General features: G+C 31.7%; 1 protein-coding gene across 1 annotated transcript in view; it reads left to right on the top strand.

The window, feature by feature from the left end:
• LOC131951679 (mucin-like protein) overlaps positions 1-22,400 on the top strand; it is a 55,853-nt gene extending 33,453 nt beyond the window's left edge. Inside the window, exons 5-33 of the mRNA XM_059314035.1 lie at positions 77-192; positions 1,361-1,510; positions 1,878-2,036; positions 2,434-2,593; positions 3,054-3,199; positions 3,327-3,415; positions 3,888-4,018; positions 4,873-4,963; positions 5,886-5,961; positions 6,203-6,352; positions 6,568-6,765; positions 6,978-7,118; positions 7,403-7,526; positions 7,645-7,791; positions 8,164-8,370; positions 8,457-8,630; positions 8,811-8,927; positions 9,290-9,409; positions 9,561-9,673; positions 15,364-15,449; positions 15,559-15,764; positions 17,123-17,257; positions 17,671-17,796; positions 18,015-18,096; positions 18,262-18,317; positions 18,442-18,538; positions 18,833-18,847; positions 21,370-21,514; positions 21,940-22,400. Coding sequence (XP_059170018.1) covers positions 77-192; positions 1,361-1,510; positions 1,878-2,036; positions 2,434-2,593; positions 3,054-3,199; positions 3,327-3,415; positions 3,888-4,018; positions 4,873-4,963; positions 5,886-5,961; positions 6,203-6,352; positions 6,568-6,765; positions 6,978-7,118; positions 7,403-7,526; positions 7,645-7,791; positions 8,164-8,370; positions 8,457-8,630; positions 8,811-8,927; positions 9,290-9,409; positions 9,561-9,673; positions 15,364-15,449; positions 15,559-15,764; positions 17,123-17,257; positions 17,671-17,796; positions 18,015-18,096; positions 18,262-18,317; positions 18,442-18,538; positions 18,833-18,847; positions 21,370-21,514; positions 21,940-22,056 — 3,674 coding nt within the window. The 3' untranslated portion in view covers positions 22,057-22,400. The remainder of the gene's footprint in view (positions 1-76; positions 193-1,360; positions 1,511-1,877; positions 2,037-2,433; positions 2,594-3,053; positions 3,200-3,326; positions 3,416-3,887; positions 4,019-4,872; positions 4,964-5,885; positions 5,962-6,202; positions 6,353-6,567; positions 6,766-6,977; positions 7,119-7,402; positions 7,527-7,644; positions 7,792-8,163; positions 8,371-8,456; positions 8,631-8,810; positions 8,928-9,289; positions 9,410-9,560; positions 9,674-15,363; positions 15,450-15,558; positions 15,765-17,122; positions 17,258-17,670; positions 17,797-18,014; positions 18,097-18,261; positions 18,318-18,441; positions 18,539-18,832; positions 18,848-21,369; positions 21,515-21,939) is intronic.
• The last annotated feature ends 332 nt before the right edge of the window (positions 22,401-22,732 follow it).

Raw genomic sequence — 22,732 nt, 5'->3', positions numbered from 1 at the left:
TATATACACACAATTTATGAATATATCAGTTTTTCAGCATATGTTTTTAAATATTTTTATATTAAATGTAATTTAGCTGATACCTTGTGGAAAGACTACAAAAACTATACAAGACAGTGTAATACAACTGTATGCAGTATCAGCACAGCTATTCCATTTTCCTATTATGGGAGAATTTTCAATCAAATCTCTGTAAGTATTGACATATTTTGAAATAAACGTTATCTAAACATTGTACTGTTTCCTTTTTACTGTCTCGTACACAGAGTAAAGAGAAAGTATTGTAATCGTGTACAAAAATCACATGAAATTTTGACAGTTTACACCGTTTTACACCTCAGTCCTTCATCATATCTGGAGTATAGAGGACTTATTTTAATCGGGCAAAAAAATCACGTCATCGATTCTTTATAATAAAAATACTGACATTACGGCCTAAATTATGTGTCTAATGATATAAGTGTTTTGCTTGAAGAGTTTCTTTCATGCATCTTTTCGGTTAGGGGCGAAGTCCCTCCCCAGCCCCGTCCCTTGGTAGAACGACTAATCCCCCCCCCCACGATAGAACGTCTAATCCCCCCCCCCCAAAAAAAAACCTAGTATAATTTATATAGAAAATATATACTTTACCAGTGTAAAAAAATTCAAGTGCCCTACCCCCCGGAAAAAAGCCTGAAACGAACACTGTGTGAAATGTATCAGCGAAAAGTAGGAAACAGGTCTTTATTATAGAAGTAGGCTCTACCTTTAGTTTGTATGATCTACAAATGCGACCAGTGATTCTTTCAGGGGTGGGGGGTACTTGAAATTTTCGGGTGTGAGGGTGGACTAAGTTTTTTGGAAGGGGGCGGACACTGTTTTCTATAAAAATTATATTTCGTTGAATGGGACGGTAGACGTGTTTAGGGTGTGTGCCGTGTTTGAGATTAGATGCAAGGTTTACGGATATGACTTCGACTATGTTTAATATCAATATGCAGTAACTACGCGTAGATCTAGCTTAATTCCCGTTAAAAAGCCGATTCTGGTCAGAAATCCGTTTTCAATGACATTTTTCGTTTCCAGTTAAATTTGAAGTTGAGGTGGTAATCTTGTTTTTGGTTTCGATTTAGAGAATAAGACAACATTATCAACCTAGCGCCCGTTGTATCTCTCCCTCAACGGGGGATTTATCTCGTATAGGAATATTAGAGAAAGTTTAGGGGAGATCACTCCCGGTTTATTTAAAATCTTAATTTTTAGCATCTTGTGACAAAAAATACAAAATTAAGGCCAATCCACTTTGTCACAAATAATGAATGTGTTAACAAATCAATATTTTCCCTCACAAACAATGAATGTGTACTAAATAAATCCTCAGATCTACAAAAACGGCTATGCATCTTTAGACAATGGACTTCTTTTGGAACAGCCACCTCTGAAAGCAAATTGGCCCTTGTCTCCAATTTACTTGGGAGTTTACTGGGCAAATCTCAGTATACAGAATCAAACTTGGTTGTACGTTTATGAAGTATGTTATAAAACTTCTTTTGTATATTAAAAAAGGCGTTTTTATGGGCAATGGATTGATTCAATTAAAATACATAATGATAATGAGAGACAAAATTCATTAATTAAACATTTCCAACAGGTTTAATTCATTTAACCTAATCTTCTTATACACACACACACACACCTATATATATATATATGTATATATATATATATATATATATATATATATATATATATATATATATATATATATATATATATATATATATATATATATGTATATATATATATATATATATATATATATATATATATATATATATATATATATGCATATGTACAAAATCAGTGTTTGGTCTATTGTATTACATACTTCTTTTAAGGAAAAGCCAAATGCTAGTAGTTTGGATACAAGCAGTTCATTGTCAACTTTTGTGAAGAAAGTGCTTTCATCAACTTATTCATCATTTCAACCTTTGTATGTTATTGCTGCAACATGGGACGGTGCTCAGCCGTATCCTGCCACTAAATACCCTAATGACGTATGTAATTTTTCCTAGTTTTCAAGTGTATAAGTTTAAAATGTGATTGCAAGTATACATGTTCTACCTTCATTTTATTGATCATAAATTTTTATTATTATTTGTAAAATAGTTGCAGGTACAAAATAAAAATTTAAACACATATTTAAAGACTGTCTCAATATTAACTATGTAATTATGTTATTACAGGCATGTAATCAACAACACTTAATTATTATTAGTATTCAAAATGCAGATGCATGTAATTACATTTTTTAAACTTATTTAGTACCTTTTTTAACATTTATAGTTTGATAATCTCATAAATGTCTATAATTACATGAATGTTTACGATTATAATTACACATAAGTAAAGCTTTTAAAAGTTAAAAGGTCTTTTTAATTCACTACATCACAGAAAGCAACATTCCAGCTAATCCTTGCTACCGACGGGGTGAATTCATTTGCAATAAAAAACTATGCTGCCTTGTGGAACAATATAAATATTGTGGGCAGACCTCTGGTGTATCAGACCTATACATGGAAGAATGCAATTTTGACACAAGATAAAGTTCCTGGTAAGTTGTACTTTAATCAAACACTAATCATTCAATGTTTTTTTACTTTATTATATGGAAGTGTAGATTTTAATATTAACATTACTAACAGAAATATATATTTTAAAAAATATTTGTAAAACTACAAGGCAGAAACAAAAATTAGAAGCCAAAATGTATTAAAGTAAACAAAAATATTTTGTTGAAAATATGGATTGAAAATACTTTCTTTCACTTGTACAATACATAGATAAAATTAATAGATACACTAGAAATATTTTATAGAATGATAGATTCTGATTACAAAATAAGTATTTTCTGTTCTACATTTAAAAATCTTTTTTTTGCCACTAAAAGCATCACTAATTTAAATATTTTGTATATTATGTTATTAAACCAATTTAAAAAAATCAGTAGCAAGCAATGTTGTATACTGCTTGAGAGAAATGTGTAACATTTGTGTCTTCTTTATTTCTTTCAGTAAGCTGGTCTCGTGCTGATGTTCTTGCTTTTGATCAACAACAACACATCAGCTCAGTGGTGAACTGTGTGAAAGATTTACAGGCATCTATTTCACAATACAACAATCAGTCATCTGAGAACAAATGTCCTTGTAACTTGAATCAGGTAAAGTAATCTGATTAAACTTATCTTCTATAAAGTTTTGATGTCCTTGGAAGTACTTGAGCTACTCTCAAATGCAACATTTTGTTGAAATTTATTGACAGTAACAACTTCTTATTATTAATTTCAGTCAAAAATGGATTTAAGATTTACAACTGGATCAAATAACTGTTATACCAGTCAAGTACCTACAATAAATGCTCATTGTTGTTATGACACGTGAGTAATGACTGGATGCAATTTGTGTGATTAGTGAAATAATGACATTTTTTGTTTACATCAAATGAAACATTCTTTCATGGGATGAAATGGTTGGGGAGTAGTTGTACCTTATATGTCCTTAGTAGAGGACCTGCTTCTGTAAACTCAGTGTATGAAAGGATACTGTGATCAACACTATGCCAGCAACTTCATTTATTCTATTGTGAGTCAGGTATCCATCGGAGCTGGGTGGACTCAAGGACATAAAACAGACTGGGATTTGAACTCTAGACTTTCATGTTAGCAGCTATGCACTCTGTTGTACAATCACTGTATGGGATGATATAGTTGTTTAAATCCTTGATTCAAATGTTAGTTTAAACAAAACAAAAATGAATATAAATTTGAGCTAAACAAATATTCCTATCAATATAAAAGAGCAAACCTAGACTTAAAAAAATGTTAAAATAATTTTTATTTGATGTTTAAGATCTGGTCAGCTCTTCAAAAGCGCAGAACTGAATAATAAGTTATCTCAGTGCTGTAAGGATGCACCTGCAGCCTGTAAGTGGCTGACATCAGAGGCTCAGTTACCTGAATGCACTTACAAGCTACAAACAGGTAAAACTCAAAATAAACACAGGTACAAATGTTACGTCTCATTTGAAGCCTACTAAGTAAGTAAAGTACCCTTTTAAACCTTACAGTCCATGGAGCAGGTGAGTAGAGTCCACCTTTTTCTTTGACCTCAGCAAATGAAGGGATAGTGTGGCACAGTACTAAGCCCAAGTGCCTTTACTTTCTCTAACGTGAGTCAGGTACCCATCAGAGCAGTGAGAGCTCAGCAATGTCATATGAACTCGAGCCCCTGGGATCTGAACTCTAGATTTTTGGGTTAGCAGTCAAATGCTCTACCATTCAACTACTCCTTTTATACAGCTCTGCAGTATAAAATTCAGTTTTCAAAGGTTCCATTTTAACCCCTTTACCGTGGAAAATTTTTTTTTTTTTTTTTTGGAAACCGTGTAATTGTTTTTTTTTCATTATTTGATTTGTTATGTTGTCCTGACCTATTTTTATCATCCGCTGTTGAATTGGCTGTTAGATTAGCCTCCCTCTACATTGTTATTGATTTCCAATGCTATTTTCGTATCAAGACGAGTTAACTCGGGACGCACGGCACACAGACGACTTTTTTATCTGAAGACGAGTTAACTCGTGATGTACGGTTAAGCCCAAGATTTTATATGACGAGTTAACTCGTGACACACGGTAAAGGGGTTAAGAAGAGCTGTTGTACTTTGTGTCTAAAAAAATAGTTAAAGTATTGAGACGTCTGTGAAGATGTTCTTGTGAAAACAAGAACAATTTTATACATATAAAGTTAGTCATTTAGAGTTATTAAAATGTTTTAAGAAGTTTTGAGACTTTTTAACAAGTTTTATTTTTTGTGTTAAAACAACTTTTATCTCTAGCCTGGGGATATGGATATTCTCATCTAAAAACTTTTGATGGCAACAAATATACCTTGAATGACATTGGGGATTTTATAGTTCTTAAACTAGGGTAAGTCTAATCCTTAAGTATTATTTCAGTTGTTATCTTTTGTTACTTTATAACGACAATCAAATGTTAAAAACTAGGACTGGGGTAATTGATTACAGATAAAAATAATTCTTAGGAGCCAGAAAAAAATGATGATGACATTGTTAAATATGGACACAATTATATTAAGAGTAATATGTGGGTCTGTATTATTTATACAATTTGAGAAGCTACCATTACTGTAGTAAAAAGTAAATACAAGTATATTAGTCTAATAAATATTTTTTAATTTTCTATAGTTTAACATTAGTGAGAGTGAAAGACCATTACATTAGACCAGGGGTCTCCAAACTTTTCAGTCCGAGGGCCGCATTACCCATCAAATTTCAGTTCGGGGGCCAGTTTCTTCCAGGCATGTCTGATTTTTCTGGGCAAAGTTCCTCAACCATCACCAACAAACGATTTTTCCTTGGACAAAAAGATCTCAGCGAGCTGGATGAGAGGACTTCGCGGGCCGCATCCGGCCCGCGGGCCATAGTTTGGAGACCCCTGCATTAGACTTATGGGATTAAACAGTTAATTTTATACATCACATACAGCTCTAAATTTAAATCATCTTTGACAGCCTACAGGCTGATTTTTCCCACTCTTGCCATCTCCCATAAACCTTAGTTTAAACCTAGTTTTTTTGAGAAAATAATCTCCAACCAGGACTTACTGAGAGTTTGTATTACCAGCTTATCATACAACCTAATGCATGTCACAGCTACACCACTTCAGGTTGAACTTTGAACCTTAGGGATAAAAAGTTTCCTCTATATTGCTTAAAATCTTAGCTCTACATGTCTTTTATCCATAAAATCCTTCTCTGATGATTTTGTAAATTTTTAAAAACATAATACATAATATTGAATCAAACATTTGAATAAAAATGTCATTACAGAGATGTTGAACTACAAGGGCGTACAGAGAAACATGGAAGTGTCAATACAACTTACTTTACTTCTTTTGCAATTAAAGTAAGCTATTACTTTTATGACTGTTTTAAATATAATTTTTAAGCAGATCAAGCTATCCATCAATATAAACAGCTGTTACCCATTTAGGGCTTTGACCTGCACAATCATATCTGCTTCTACAATTTCAATCCATGCTGATGTGATTGCTCTTAGGTCTATGGTTTTTCTTGACAGTCCTCTGTTACATTACTATTCTAGGTTCTAGCTTCCATTTTTTAAATTAATAATTAATTTCCCTCAGGTGAAAAATGCAAGTTTTGTGTATACCAATGTTAATGCAGAACTGCTAGCAAAGTGGGCTGGAAACCAGTTGCCAGATGGGCTTCAGTATCATGTACAGCCTGTTTCAAATACCATTGTCAATTTCTCAACAGTCAATTGGGTCTTACAGGTAATTTGGTTTTTTTTAAAAATGATTAATTGATGTGTGATTTTTATGTCTTTCAAATGTTTTCTCTTTTTTGTTGTTTCTTCTGTTTTCAAACTTTGAAAACTATTTATAATTGCAAGATTTTAGTCTCTTTGTTTACCTGAATCCAAAATTTTAAAATACTGGATAAGAATAAGATCACTGCGATTAATCATCTAAACATCACATTTCTCCAGGTCTCTCTGAATGGAAATGTTATGTCATATACAGTATATGTTTACAATGGCAACCTGACCACATCTGGTTTATTAGGCACTCTTGACAATAACGCTTCTAATGATTTTCAATTCCAAAATGGGACAACTATTTCTGGCACAGCTTCAAAGCAGAGTACTAAAACTATCAATGAATTTGTGGAGTCATGTAAGAAAGAAGTTTTGTAATAGAAAAAAATTGTCAACATTTAAAAAGTCATGTTATACCTACAAGTAAAGATTAAATCCTTTTTATAAACATAACTATCCTATAAGTGCCATATAAAAAATTATGTTACTTTATTGTTACTCAAAGCAATTTACAGTTTATAGAAGGAATTCAGGATGAAAAATTAATTAAGTAAAAAACACTTGTACTTTTGAATTCAAAGTTGTTTTTTTTTTCAAAAGGGAAAATAAATGTGTCATCTTTTGAAAAAAGAACAACTGTGGTCAATTATGAACCAGAGGAATTCCCAACTTCAGCTGAAGATATGTTGAAAATGTTTAATGACAGCAATGAAGAAGCAATGGTAACCTCACATAGATTAATATAATTATAAAGTGCAACTTTAAAAGAGTATTTTTACAAGTTAAACCTGTTCCAATAAACAGAATCATAGCCTTTAAGAAAAGTTTTTAGACTGTTTTGATAAAAACTCTAACTAGCCAGGTTGGTGTGAGAAAACATTGGTATTATCCTGGATATTGAACTGAATAAACATCACTAACAAACAAGATATAATAAATGTTAACATACTAATATAACTGTTGCTACACTCAGGTTTTCACTTGTGATAAACATTTTTCTTGCCAGGCAAGTCAACTTTGCAAAGAAGAAATTTTCTGTTTGCAAGATTATTTTGCGTTCAATAGCAATAGTACAGCACTAGAAACACAAAATAAAGTGGCAGCCCTTGATTCAATTAAGGAGGAGAGTGGTAAGTTTTTTAACTTTATGTAAAGAAAAGTGCTAATTTTAGCAGCTAAGGTAAAAGTCCAATCTTAAAAAGCCTTGATTTAAAAAAAAAGTATTGTAATTTTGTTTTTTCATTACAGAAATTAAAACAATAGTGTTTGCTAATAACATGACGGAATACAGAATAAATGGTTCTAAAGCTTTGACAGTGGAACTGAAGTTTCAAGGAAATGTTTCAGTGACATTAACAAAAGATGGGTTTGAAAGCAGCAAAGGACTTGTTTTAGGTAAAAATTTGTAATTTATAAAAGTATGTTAAACTTTATTGAAAATTATATGGTTAAAATATATAGTGAAGAAGATTGGAGTTAAACAGAAAATATAAAAATATTTTTATTCTTCTTTCCTAATCATGTAACTGTTTAAAATTTTTAGTTCCAGAAACAAATTGTATTATCATAGTTAGTTTTTTTCCTCTCATATCTTCATATATTGTTATCATACTAGATATAGAAATGCATTATAAAATTGAAGTATGTTTTTACAAATTAAAGTTGTTTCTTTACTTGTTTGTTAAAACCTGGAATTATAAATTTCAACAAGTAATTGATTGTAAATTATTAATGCATATCTTTTTCTTTTTAAAATATATCTTTCAGAAAATACGACCATCACTTGGAATATCAGTCTAGAGTTGGAATCACTGCGAAATTATAAATTTCCCAAAACACTAGCCATTACAGCCAGAGATGCAAATAACAATACAGGACAATATAAGCCTCGTATTCTACTTTGTTTGTGTGAAAAGGAAAACCAGTGTAACTATGAACTTTCCCCTTACACAGATGTAGCTGGTGACTTCAATGGTAAACACTTTCAGCTAAACACTTTCATACAAGCCAACAGGCTGTCACAATCTTTACTAAACTTTTCCCACCGTTTTTATTGCCAGGTAATGTACACAGTGTTGCTTGTGTATGTGATGAGAGATCCAAGGGACAGTACTGTGAGATAGCTGCTAATGTTTGTGAAAACTGTTTCAACACATCAGCATGTAATCAAACAGCTGCTGATTATTGCTCTGCTTGTCCAACTGGCTATGAAGGTGATGGGAAAACATGCACAGGTAAATCTTTAAATACTAATGTATAAATTGCTATCACTTTAATTTAACATCTAAACAGAATTGTGATAATAAAACTTTCTAATAAATAGCACATAATGTACAAATTATTGTTGAAAAGAATCAGTTTTATTTAAAGGTTATGTTGATTTTTATAATTAAAATGACTTTCAAAACATGAAGATATAAACGAATGTGCTAACAACAATGGAGGATGTGAGCAAAGCTGTACAAATTTAGCTGGGTCCTCTCTGTGTGGATGTAAGGCAGGATTTCTCCAGAATGGTAACACGTGTACAGGTAATTAAAGTTGTTGCCAAACCTGGTGTTCATTGAATAGTTTACATCAATAGTTTCAGCTTGTTAAAACAATTAATTACATTCTACATTCTATATAAACTACAAACAATATCTGATCTCTCAAAATGTTGTGCCTAGAAAGAAATTCAAATTTAAATGTATTTATTAAAAATAGTTTATAAAATGTTTTCTACCAGCTTTTAAATAAGTGTGGTTCCATTTCTTAATGGATAAACATGTATTCAAGAATTTATATTATGGTTGCATGACAAATAATCACACTAAATACTTAAGCATATTATTGAATTTTGAAAGCACTAATGGTTACCTGCTAATGTTCATTCTGATTTTTAATACTGCAGATGTGAATGAGTGTGAAAATCTCACTGTTTGTGGAATGTCTAACAAGTACTGCAGCAATAGCCCAGGATCTTATTCCTGTCTCTGTTTTCCTGGACTTGTTGGTGATAACTGCATCAGAGGTCAGATTTTAGCTAGTTACTAGCATTCATCCTAGGCTACTCTCTAAGGAAATGTGTGGGTTTTTAGTCTAAAATTTCATTGTATTTACCATTTGATTGAATAATTGTTCTTTAAGTATTAAAAACAAAATGTGTTATGTGTTTTCCCCAGCTCCCTACATATATCTAGGTACACTTGTAATTGTAGGACAAGAATGGACAAATGAGCTGACAATAAAATCTTCTTTAACATTTGCAACTTTAGCAGATAAAATAAAAACAGCAGTAAGTTATAAACTAATTACTTACTTACTTACTTAATCCTCATCACTCCCTGTGGAGTATAGGGCAGCAACAAATCTCCGCCATTCCACTCTGTCTTGGGCGATCCACTTTAGTTCATGCCAGGTCTTGCCAGTAGCCTGTACTTCTTCTTCCATCTCTCTCCTCCATGTTCCCAGTGGTCTTCCTTTCTTTCGCTTTCCAGGCAGAGTCCACTTCAGCGCCATGTTGGGGAGTCTTCTTTTGCTCATGTGTAGGACATGGCCCAGCCATCTCCATCTCCTCATTTGAACTTCTGAGACAATGTCGTTTAATCCTGTCCTTCGCCATATTTCCTTGTTCGGGACTTTGTCGTCCCACTTTATTCTAAGGATACGTTGGAGGGATGCTCTTTCAAATCCTCTGAGTCGGCTCTCTCCTTTCTTGTTTAGTTTCCATGACTCTGCAGCATAGAGGAGTACAAAACGTACATTAGACTTGTAGATCGTTATTTTAGTTCTCTGCTGCAGTGAGGATGATTTCCAGATCTTAGCAAGTCTGTTGAAAGCTTGTGCTGCCATTGCTATTCTGGTGGCCATTTCTTTCTCCATGCTGCCATTTGCTGATATATAGTGTAATAGATTGAGATAATTGTATTGGTATTATATTTATATTGTTATCTTGAGTGATGTCCCTTACTTGTGTCTCTCGTCACTTCCGTCTTGCCGGTTAACAATTAAAGCTGTTTACATGTTAAGGGCTTCTGTCTCCGTTGTGTAATTCTTAATCTACCTCAACTGGCGACGAGGATGAACATCTACTAGAAAGAGCACCTACTTACGCAAAAAAGAGGTTTGCTAGAGCTTATTAGCTAATTATTTCTAGAATTATGGCGCTGTATGGCCAAATAAAAGAATTTGATGCGAATGATGAAATCATTCAAGATTACCTAGAGAGGTTAAGCTTTTACCTAGAGGCTAACAACGTGACGATAGAAGCCAAAAAGAGAGCTGTTTTGTTAACAGTCATAGGGCCTCAACAATTTAGGCTACTAAAAGACTTATGCGCACCAGCTAGTCTAAATACCAAGAGCTTTAACGAGCTGAGCAAATTGCTAACAGACCACCATGCGCCTACCCCATCAAAGTTTCTATGTAGAGCTAGATTTGACAGTAGGACTCGTCAACCAAACGAGTCAATACCAGAATATGTTGCTGCTTTACGTCATTTAAGTGAATTTTGTGAATTCGGAGACACGCTGTCTGACAGATTATGTGAAAAGTTTGTGACAGGTGTAAACAGCCCTGATATTCAAAGAAAGTTGCTGCTCGAGTCAGATCTAAAATTGGAAAAAGCAATACAACTTGCAATGTCATTCCAGCAGTCATCAGATGCGGCGAGATCTTTAGCACCTTCAGAGATCCATGCAGTAAACAGCAGGTTAGTCAATAAACATCAACCCCATCAGAGCATTCCAACTTATGCTAAACAGCCTGCTCGTTCAAATCCTAGATCTAAATCTAGTAATAATTATCAAATATGTCATCGATGCAAAGGTCCCCATGCATCTCATCGGTGCAAGTTCAAATCTGCAACTTGTTATAAGTGCGGTAAGCAAGGTCACATTGCCAAGGCCTGCTTTGCAAAGTCTTCGTCTGTTGCTAAATCTAGCCAGTCAAGACAGTACCGCAACCAAAGGCAGCACTATGTTAACTCTCACCAAGACTACCTAACCCAACCAATGAACCACTCTACCTGTGAAAATGCTCAAATTGATTTGCAGCCGGATTTCAACCTGTTCTCTGTGAAATCAATAAGTCATGCTCCCATCAATGTACCAGTTTATATCAACGGTAAGAGCATCAGCTTCCAACTTGACACTGGAGCATCTCTAACAGTCATAACAAAGAAATATTTTGACGCTGTCATAGGAGGATCAGTGTCTCTACAGCCGTGTCACAAGTGTCTAACAACATACACTGGTGACAATGTTCCGGTAATAGGAGAGTGTATGGTTCATGTAAGTTATAATGGTCAAAGTGTTAAACTTCCTCTTCTTGTGGTTGAAGGAAATGGACCGCCATTACTAGGTAGGAACTGGTTAAGTGATCTTAAGTTAAATTGGGAGAGTATTTGTTCATTGAAGAATGTAAAAGAATCTAGTCTTACTTCACTAGATAAAGTTATATCTGAAAATAAATGTGTTTTTGGTAATCCAGGATTACTAAATGATAGAACAGTGAAGTTAAGCATTAAAGACACAAATCCAAGATACTGCAAAGCTAGAGTTCCACCTTATGCAATGAGGAATAAAATTGAAAATGAGCTAAGTAGATTGGAATCTAATGGCATTATAAAGAAGGTAGACTATTCCGATTGGGCGACACCCATTGTGCCAGTGTTAAAGAAGGATGGTTCTATAAGAATTTGTGGAGATTATAAAACTACACTGAATAAGCAAATAGAGCTAAATAGGTACCCTATACCTAACATTGAGGAAATCTCTTTGAATTTGGCAGGAGGAGACAAATTCACTGAATTAGACTTTAGTCATGCTTACACTCAACTAGAACTGCATCCAGATTCAAAAGTCTATACGACAATAAACACACATAAAGGACTCTACCAATATGAAAGACTATGTTTTGGCATATCATCTAGCCCTGGAATTTTCCAAGCTGTCATGGACAGTATTTTTAAGGATATTCCAAATGTTTGTGTTTACTTTGACAATGTGTACATAACTGGTAAGAATGACACTGAACATCTTAAAACACTTGATAAAGTCTTGAAAATTGTTGGTGAAAAAGGTTTAAAGATAAACAAAGATAAATGTCAATTCATGTTGACAGAAATTAGTTTTCTTGGTTATATATTGAGCAAACAAGGCATCAGACCTCAACCTGAGAAAACAAAAGCCATTAAAGAAGCACCCAAACCTGAAAATACCCAACAACTAAGAGCTTTTTTGGGCTTAATAAATTACTATGCAAAGTTCATAGGAAATCTGTCTGGTAAACTATCACCACTGTACAAGCTGCTACAGAAAAATGCAACTTGGCACTGGGGTAAACAACAAGAAGCTGCTTTTAATACAGCAAAAGAGGCTTTGTCTGCTGACACCTTACTAACTCACTATGACCCAGGGAAAAGACTTATATTAACATGTGATGCTTCACCAGATGGTGTAGGAGCAGTCTTGTCCCACATGGATGAGAAGGGTGACAGACCCATTGCTTTTGCCAGTAGATCTTTGAACCAGGCTGAGAAAAATTATTCTCAGTTAGATAGGGAAGGCTTAGGCATCATTTTTGGTGTTAAGAAATTTCATAAGTTTCTGTTTGGTAGGAAGTTCACCATCTTTACAGATCATAAACCATTGCTAGGTTTATTTGGAGAAAACAAAACCCTACCTGAGCATGCCTCACCAAGAATTCAAAGATGGGCTATCACACTAACTGCATACAATTATGAATTGAAATACAAACCTGGATCTGAGAATAGTGCAGATAGTCTGAGTAGATTACCTTTAAAAAACCAAAGCCTGAGCTATGTACCAGAAGAAGTATTTGTTCTCTTCACTATCATGGATAACTCCAATATAAAGGTGAATGATATTAAGAGAGAAACACAAAAAGATGAGTGCTTAATAAAAGTATATGAGTACTGTAAGAATGGTTGGCCTGAAGAGTCAGTGAATGAGGACTTAAAGCCATATAAAATAAGAAAAACAGAGTTAAGTCTAGAAGATGGATGTATACTATGGGGGTCAAGAGTAATTATCCCCAAAATGTTACAAAAAGAAGTTTTAAGAACTTTACATGATACTCATCTTGGTTCTTCCAAAATGAAGAGTCTAGCAAGATCATGGTTCTGGTGGCCACATATGGATGCTGATATTGAAAAATATGTAAAACTTTGTTCAAGCTGTGCACAACATTCAAATCAACCAGCTACAGCACCTTTGCAAAACTGGGACTGGCCAATTGAACCATGGAAACGTATACATATAGATTTCGCAGGACCTTTCATGAACAAAATGTTCTTAATTGTTATTGATTCACATTCTAAATGGTTAGAAGTTAAAATCATGAACACAATCACTGCAAATGATACCATTATAGAACTTAAGGAAATATTTTCAACTCATGGATTACCAGATCAAATTGTTTCAGATAATGGGCCTAGTTTCACAGCTCATGAGTTTAAACTGTTTTGTGTGGCAAATGGTATTGAGCATATAACCACATCCCCCTATCATCCTGCTGGGAATGGTTTGGCTGAAAGAGCGGTAGGCATATTCAAAACCGCTATGGTAAAAATGAATACCGGTAACAAGTTTTCTCTTAGAGAAAGAGTAAACAGGTTCTTAACCAAATACCGCACAACTCCTCATATAACAACAGGTGTTGCACCATGTGAATTGCTATGTGGTAGGAAAATTAAAACTCATCTTGACCTACTACATCCAACTGTTCAAAGGTCTGTTTCCCAACATCAACATACACAAAAAGTAAATCATGACAAATCATCCATTGAAAGAGAATTTGCAGTTAATGATAATGTGTATCTAAGAAATTATGGGAGAAAGGAAAAATGGATACCAGGTCAAATTGTTCAATGTACAGGACCTGTGTCTTATAAAGTAAAAACAAATGATGGACTTATTGTCCGTAGACATGCAGACCAGTTAAAAATAACTTGTGCAGATAATAAGTGTGAATCTGTCAATCCCACCAAGTCTGATCAGTTCACACCAACTCAGTTTGTTTCACAACCAAGTTCTGTTGATATGAGTGAACCAAGTTGTCTGGAGTCAGAAAATGTAAATTCTGGAGTTAATGATTTAAATCCTAGACCTCCTGAGATAGAGAATCCAGATGGTCAGAATATTGAGTCACCAAATCAAAAGCCACTGAGAAGGTCAAGCAGGACAATCAAAGTCCCAAATAAGTTAGACCTATGATTTTAAGGGTCAAAAAGACTTTGACATCATTGTTTTGTATCTTGATTATGTTGTGGCATATTGTGCATTGTTTGTAAGGATGTAATCTACCATAGTGTTCATGTTACAATATAATTGGTGATTTTAGGATACTATCAATTGTTCTATTGAGAGATGTGTTATTGTGTTCTAAGGGTAAAGGGATGTAATAGATTGAGATAATTGTATTGGTATTATATTTATATTGTTATCTTGAGTGATGTCCCTTACTTGTGTCTCTCGTCACTTCCGTCTTGCCGGTTAACAATTAAAGCTGTTTACATGTTAAGGGCTTCTGTCTCCGTTGTGTAATTCTTAATCTACCTCATATAGCAGCCGAGGTACTTAAAGCCTTCGACTTCTAGCTCTGCTCCATTCGCAAAAGTCTTGAGAGCACTTTTGACTTTTACTTTCATTAGCTTGGTTTTCCCAAACTATAAACTAATAGACAAATATTTTGTTAATTCTGTCATTTATTTTCTTGTTTGTCAGACTTGATGGTGTTCAATGATAGATATAAAAACAAATAAAGAGTTGTTAATAAAATAAAATTTCAGAGAAAGAGAGAGAGAGAGAGAGATTGTTTTAGAATTTCAAAATGGATTTTTTTTTCATATAGCAATTTTTTAACTTTTTAATTTTACAATGTAGATTTATTTAAGTCTTGAAGATAAAACCTATCTTTTTAGCTTTTTTTAAAATAATTTTTTTAAATTAAAAAAATGTTTAGGTCAAGCAAGCTTTGACAAGCCGTTTACAATTAAACAATGATACATTTTATGTTGATGTGCTGTCATTCGAGACAAAGGGAAGTGGGTATGTAAATAAACTACAACATTTTCATCTAGTACATTTAAAAGTAAAGCTGCAGTACCAATGGAATAAAATCTAAGAACTTTGATAATGAATGTTTTATTATGTTTAGGGCACAATCAGGTGGAAGAAGAAAAAGAGAGACAACGGCTACTGACATTGTAGCTACCTATGAAATCCGCACAGCTAATTACCTACCACCTGATAATGTAAATACTGCCTTAAGTAAAGCATATTATGGTGATGGAACATGCAAACAGAATTGTTTGTTTGCACCTAGTTTAATAGTCTCAGGACCACCTTCAATAAATGCCACAGGTTAGAAGATTTGTCTGAACTTGTTTTTATAGACCAACTACACGCACAGGGTCTATCATCATTATCATCATTTTTTTTTTTTACCTTTTGTGCCCAATATACATGGGGGAGATGAAGTAGAGTTAATCTGTTATTATAACCTCAGCAAAAATTGTGGTCCGCACTTTGCAGGCTGCATTTATTTCCCTAACATGAGTCAGAAATAGTTGGATTTCAAGGTTGTTTTACAACCTCAATCTTGGATTTGAACACTAGACTTTCCAGTTAACAGTTGTCAACTCTACCATCTGACCACACTGTTGGATCTTTACAAATTGCCCAAAGGCAGAAATTCAAAAAGTTTTTCTGTCAATCCATGTTTTTGGGCAAAAATTAAGAAGGAAACGGCAAATTTTTTTTAAAGAATCATAATAAAATTTTCTACTTTTGCTACTTCATAACAAACAACCCTGCACCTGTTTGCATGGTTGTGCTGACAGTGAGGCTTATGATGTATCTAGCTTGTGACCACAGTTATGCTGAGGTGTAGGCATTAATTTTCTTTAATTTAACTGTATAATTAAATGCTGCAGCTTAAAATTAGCTTTTTAATTTTTATCTACCCCCCCCCCCCTCAATTCTACTAGCAATATTTAATAAATATATTCTTTTAACGTAGTGATGTTTAATTGATTAAATAAAACCTACATGTCTTAGGTTGGATACCCTGGGAGGCATTTCTGCCAAAGATGGAAGGTGTTTTTAAAAATATTAAAATATTGTAAGATTTGAAATACTCTAGGCCTCTAGGCTACAGCAGATTGGCCCAATTAAAACAAAATTACAGTTCATTAATATAAAAGTGGTCTTGAAAAGTTAAAAAAAAAACTTGAAATACAATTAACAAGTGAGAAAATATTTTAGTGTTTTAATAGCAGATTTTAAAAATAAGTATTTTACATTTATTTTCAAAAAACTAAATATATTTTAATTAATAGTTTGGAATAATTCAATACTTGTAATTAGTTTTAAATAATTCAAAACTTTTAAATATATTTGTTTGGGCAATCAGAATTTACATGGCAATTAAACCCCTTTAATATTCTAAAATACATTTTATGAAACGAAATTATCTTTTTTGTGGTAACTACCATACTCATGTGGTTTTATCGTTACTAAATTTTTGCTATGTTTAAAACCAATGAGTTGGTATTAAGGCCATTGTTTTCTGGTATTGCTAGCCTAATTTTAAACCAGGCAACAACACAGGCTGAAACATTACCATACTGTATTTTCCTGCCAGTATTTTTATCAGAAACTGAGTTTTGTTTTAAAATGAAATATGAATAAACACACATATTTCCATAACTTTTTTATAGCTGATTTGTGCCAGCAGCCTATGAACAAGAAGTGTGATCCCCTTACAACTACATGCCAGACAGGAAATCAAACTATGTCATGTACATGCAAAACAGGATTTTCAGCAGATGATCTTGACCCCTACTCATGTAAAGGTAAAAACTGGAACTAGAATTAAGCTGTGACCACAAAACACACACCATTTATAAATAGAAATTTTAGGCTATATCCAAGAACAAATGGCAGTTAGATGAAAACGTGTCTCTATCTTTAAATTGTAGGTATTGTTAATAATTCTATTATTAAAATTATTAGATTGTAGGTCTAATATTAATCACTCTTTATTATTAGATTATCTTTAAATTATTGTATATTGATATTAATTCTATTATTAAAATTATCAGATAGTAGGTCTATTATTAAACAGTCTACATTATTAGATTATCTTTAAACTATTAGGCCCTAATTCTATTATTAAATATTATTATTCCATTTATATTATTAGATAATCTTTAAAATATTATATATTTTCAATTATTCTATTATTAAATTATCTTGAAATTATTAGATATTGATGAATGCACTGGTGTAAACAACTGCAATGTGACAGAGTTTTGTTCAAACAACTTTGGAAGTTATGAATGTATCTGCAGTGCAGGTCTTCAGTGGGATAAAACCATAACCAAGTGTACACGTAAGTAAAGTTTAAAACTGGTGCTTGCGTCAATCTCTACACATAAGTAAAGTTTAAAACTGGTGCTTGAGTCAATCTCAAAGTTAGTAGTAAATTTATCTTTTAAAAAGTCAGTCTTATATAAAATGTCAATTTTTATGTCAAAATATGGATGCTCCCAAAGTGTTACTTACAAATTAGGCCTACTAACAAAGTGCAATAAATTATTTCATCCATAGCTGACAAATGCAGCTCTAGCCCATGCCAACATGATGGAGTTTGTTACACATCATCACTAGAGACATCTGGTTATTTGTGCAGGTATTTGCAAGCTGGAATATTTAAGCAATTTCTTCTAAACATCTTTTCATGACATATTTAAAATACACATATTTTAAGCAATTTCTTCTAAACATTTCTTTGTGATATCTTCAAAAAACTAACATTATTATGAAAGTTACTTATTTTAAAGACTTAATTTTTCAGGTGTACATATGAGTGGGATGGGCCAACCTGTAGTGATGAAAACACTGATGCTAGGAGTAAGTATTTTATTAATGTGGTTTTTTTTTTGTGTGTGAAAACAAATGGCTATTTAATTTTGTGCAACAAGTTTCTTTTTTTAGATGCCAAAATACATCAAGATGCTGGTTTATTACATTTCAGAAATGAAGATTGCAGTTATTTGTATCAGTGTCATCTTGGGATTTTTGTGCCTGTGTCTTATCATCATCCTGATAGTTGTTTGTGTAAGAAATCGAAGGTATAAATTTTAATTTTGGTTATTTTCTAAAATAGCAATAAACTATAATTTCTTTTAGTCTTGGGACACACATATGATTACTTTTTATTTTATGTATTTTAAATAATAAAATGCTTTGTAAGGGGAAAAAAAATTATATTAAAGCTATGAATAGCATTTATTCCAGATAAACTATAAATTCATAATTGTAATTTAATGCTACTGTTTTATGAACGTCTTAAAAAATAATTGGTGATTATTACTAAAATGTAAAGAATTATTTTATTTATTTATTTAAAATAATGCCATTTCCAGGAAGGGGTCTGATTGGTAATACTTTCAAAAAAATTCTTTTTTGTTCAGTGTACGCTAAACGTAATATCTAAATTACTAATAGAACTAACTATTTCAATGAAATATATGTAAATAATTAATTATTCAAATTTAAAATAAAATTGGCCTCTACTTATTAGTTGTCAAATTTAGTATTGTACTTAAGAAATTAGTTGTCAAATTTAGTATTGTACTTGAATTAGACTAAGTATTTCATTGGAACAATGTCGTGTTCTATATGTTTTTTTTAGAAAATGTATAAGTAGTAGGTCTATAGTTCTCAAAAAGTGACATATATATATATATATATATATATAAGGTTGGTCTTTATATTCCATTTTTTTTTTAAATTTAAAAATATTGAAGCAGAGTACCCCTTAGTTTGGATAAAAATTTTCGCACATAATATTACATTTTAGAGTCTCCTAACAAAGTAATTGTTTCATCATAAAGTCCAAATATTGACTTTTTAACACTTCATTTTAAAAAAATGCTTTGTACAATTGTAAATGATTTACTGAATGCAAGTATAATGCCAGTATAGTTATATTTGTATTTAATACAAACTTGTTGATTTAAATTTCATGTAAAATATTTAATTTAACATTAGTCTTTTGCTTGTTTTGAATTTTTTGCTTTTAATATTCTTCAATGATTTGCAACAAAATGGTTAGCCTCTAATTCAGTTACAAAGGTCAAAAGTCAATCAACTATTTCTCCTGTCACAACCTTTCTTTCCCCTGTCACAACATGCTCTTCACTCAGCCAGAGCAGTACAAGGTGGTGAAAAGTATTTCTAGTACACAAATTGTCAGCAGTATTAACCTGTCTTTATTTTTAGTACACAAATGGTCAGCAGTATTGACCTGTCTGTATTTCAAGTACACAAATTGTCAGCAGTATTAACCTGTATTTCTAGTACACAAATTGTCTTGTATTAGTGATGACCAAAATATTTTGGTGATGACTGAAAACATTAATGTGGGCTTAGATGATTGTCTGTCTTGTTCTATAGTAATCATATCCTATACTTGGGTATGTTCAGTATTAAATGATCTCCAACGCTGTTTCCTGTTTCTTTTACTTGACATTATTCCTTAGCCTTGGGCAATAACTCAATTTTGCATTAAAAGTAATTTTAGAAACTAAGATTTAGTTGTTATTTTACATTTTTTATGAGCTGTTTTTGTAAATTGTAGAAAATGATTATTAAACTCAATGTTCACCTAGATTATTTTAAAACAAATCTGTTTTAAAAACCAAAAGTATACTTGAAATAATTTTCTTTCTTTACACATAGGAAAGCATTCTGGGGTGCTCCGTTAAAAAGTCAATATTAGGAATATAAGGACCATCTATATATATATATATATATATATATATATATATATATATATATATATATATATATATATATATATATATATATATATATATATATATATATATGTAATGTTGATCAATTGATCTTTTCTTATGTAAAACAATAATAAATGCTCAATACTCAGGGAATTTGGGGTTTTACTTAAATATGGTAATTTATAGGCTGTATGGAGCATAAGAGAACTTGAAATTCATTTTGCAAAAAAAAACAGGAAAAGAAAAATGTCCAAATAATAAATCAAAAGTTTGTCTTTGACTATAAATTCATTGACTTAAAAGACAATGCTCAGAACTATTTTTAAAAATCGATAAAATTGACAACACTATCATTTCAAAAAAGAATGACCACTACTTTCAACGTATAAATGTAATTTTGATACATATAATTATTTTTTTTATACATGATGAGCAGTATTTATGAAAATTTGAAATAAATCCAACATCTTTGTAAATATTTCTCCTGTAAAATGTTGTTACTGTATGCTTATGTTTACATCAGATTTGTTAAAAAGTACTAATATATTTTCAATAAAACAAAAAAATTCTGATTGATATTGTTCAGTGCACTAGTTCCGAATATATTCCCTTTTAAATGCATGGTATTTTTGTTGCCGATTTTAGTTAAAGCTACATTTTTTCTTAAAAACTTAAATACTCTTCTTTTATTTTTTTTTTACCTGTAATGGAGATGCATGATAATGGTTTTCTTTTCATTTTTGTTTGTCTTTTTTAATTAGTAGTTTGAAACTGAATTTTTAGATAGAAAATCTCTTAAATTCTTAAATGTAAACAACAAATATCCAGTAACAGCTGTCATAGCATACAGCTGTAGATTTTCGCTTTACTATTTCAATCCTCTTATTTAGAGCTAGATTGAATACTTTTATGCAGCTAATTTAGTGTCTTATATATAAGCAATTAACATACTAGTGGACTTACATAATTTGTTTTATTCATTCTGTTGCAAATAGTTTCAACAGTTTGTTGTACATTGCATTTGTTTTAATTCATTAATGTGCGATTTGAATGATATACACACTTAGCTAATAAGTTCTGTAACCACTATTAAAAAGCTTGCTATTATATTTAATAAACGCTTACTAATGCTTACTAAGTTTATCCTCCTAATTTACTAGGACATTAGATAGTCACACTTATACCAACAGTCGCTACAAGGATTTTGAAAGTGTGCCACGTCCTAAGGTCAAAGGAGTTAGCCAAACTTACGGGACTGAAATGGCAGAAAATGGACACGGCAACCATTATGAGTCATTGGATTCTGTAAGTATTTTTTGATAGTTGTGGGTAGAAAATCTTCAGCATTCATTATGCAGCTTTAAATTATGCCTGCATTTATTAATAGAAAATGGACATAAAAAGTATGAAATTTTGAACTGTTTTTTTTTAGTTTTGGTTATTTAAATTAAATAACCTAATCAAACTACATTTTACTAGTTTTATATTGCTGAGGATAAATAATATTTTATATTTTAAAAATAAAACAACGTCCTTATCCTATTATTTTATTCAAATTATATATTATAGTTTCTAAACTTAAAATAACATTCTTACCCTTTTGTTTTATTTAAGTTATGTTGTATAGGTATTTAAGTATTTTTTTTTTACTTAAAATAACATCCTTATCCTATTATTTTATTAAAACTATGCTGTATCAGTTAAACAACAATTTTTATGCTGTTGTTTAGGATGACAAAAGGACATCATTTGGACGACATGCTCCAGCACCAGGCAATAAGGAGGGAGCCAAACATTTTACAAATAAAGCCTATGAAAATAATGAAGTTGTCCAAGAAAGACTATAAAAAAAGTGTGCATGAAGCTTCTGAATAAACAAGTATGGATGGTAAATTAAAAAAAAAATACTGTACAATGTTACAAATAAAAGATGTTAAAAGTTTTTTTGTAAAATGATGAATAACTGTGAATGTGTGGTGGGTGAAAATAAATGAATTTGCATTTAAGATTGAAGAGACTGTCAATGAGCATTGGTTTTTTTATAAATTTAATTGAAGAAATGATGTGAGATGCCATTCAATTAAGTATTATCCTAATCTGTTGTGCTAAATACTTTTGAAAAAAAATGTAAAGTTTTTTAAGGTAACCTGGCCCAGCTGCTCATTAAAATCATCAGTTCTAGAGAATTTCATTAATGTTTTACTATATTATCTATGTTGAACTATCGATTGGTGAATGAAAATAAATATTTTCTTTTAAAAAATGTGCATTACAAAGCAAAAGAAACACAGAAGGATGTTCTATAAAGCTACTTTTTTAATAGGTTAATTGTTTAAACAAAATATTTTTAAAGATGACCATAACATGGCATGTATTAATTTCTAGTTGTGATGACATATTTTTTTAATAACTAAGTAGAATTTGGCTTTCTTAACTGCTTTTAGATTTTTTGTTAAACTTAATCCAAAATGTTTATTTAAATGTTGTATGATTGCATAAATAATCAAAATATATTTTAACCCA

The sequence above is a fragment of the Physella acuta genome, unplaced genomic scaffold, assembly GCF_028476545.2.
Source record: "Physella acuta isolate Inbredline_101_S28 unplaced genomic scaffold, ASM2847654v3 ptg000820l, whole genome shotgun sequence".
In the NCBI taxonomy this organism is placed as follows: Eukaryota; Metazoa; Mollusca; class Gastropoda; family Physidae; genus Physella; species Physella acuta.
This window is presented reverse-complemented; position numbering and strand designations above follow the sequence as displayed.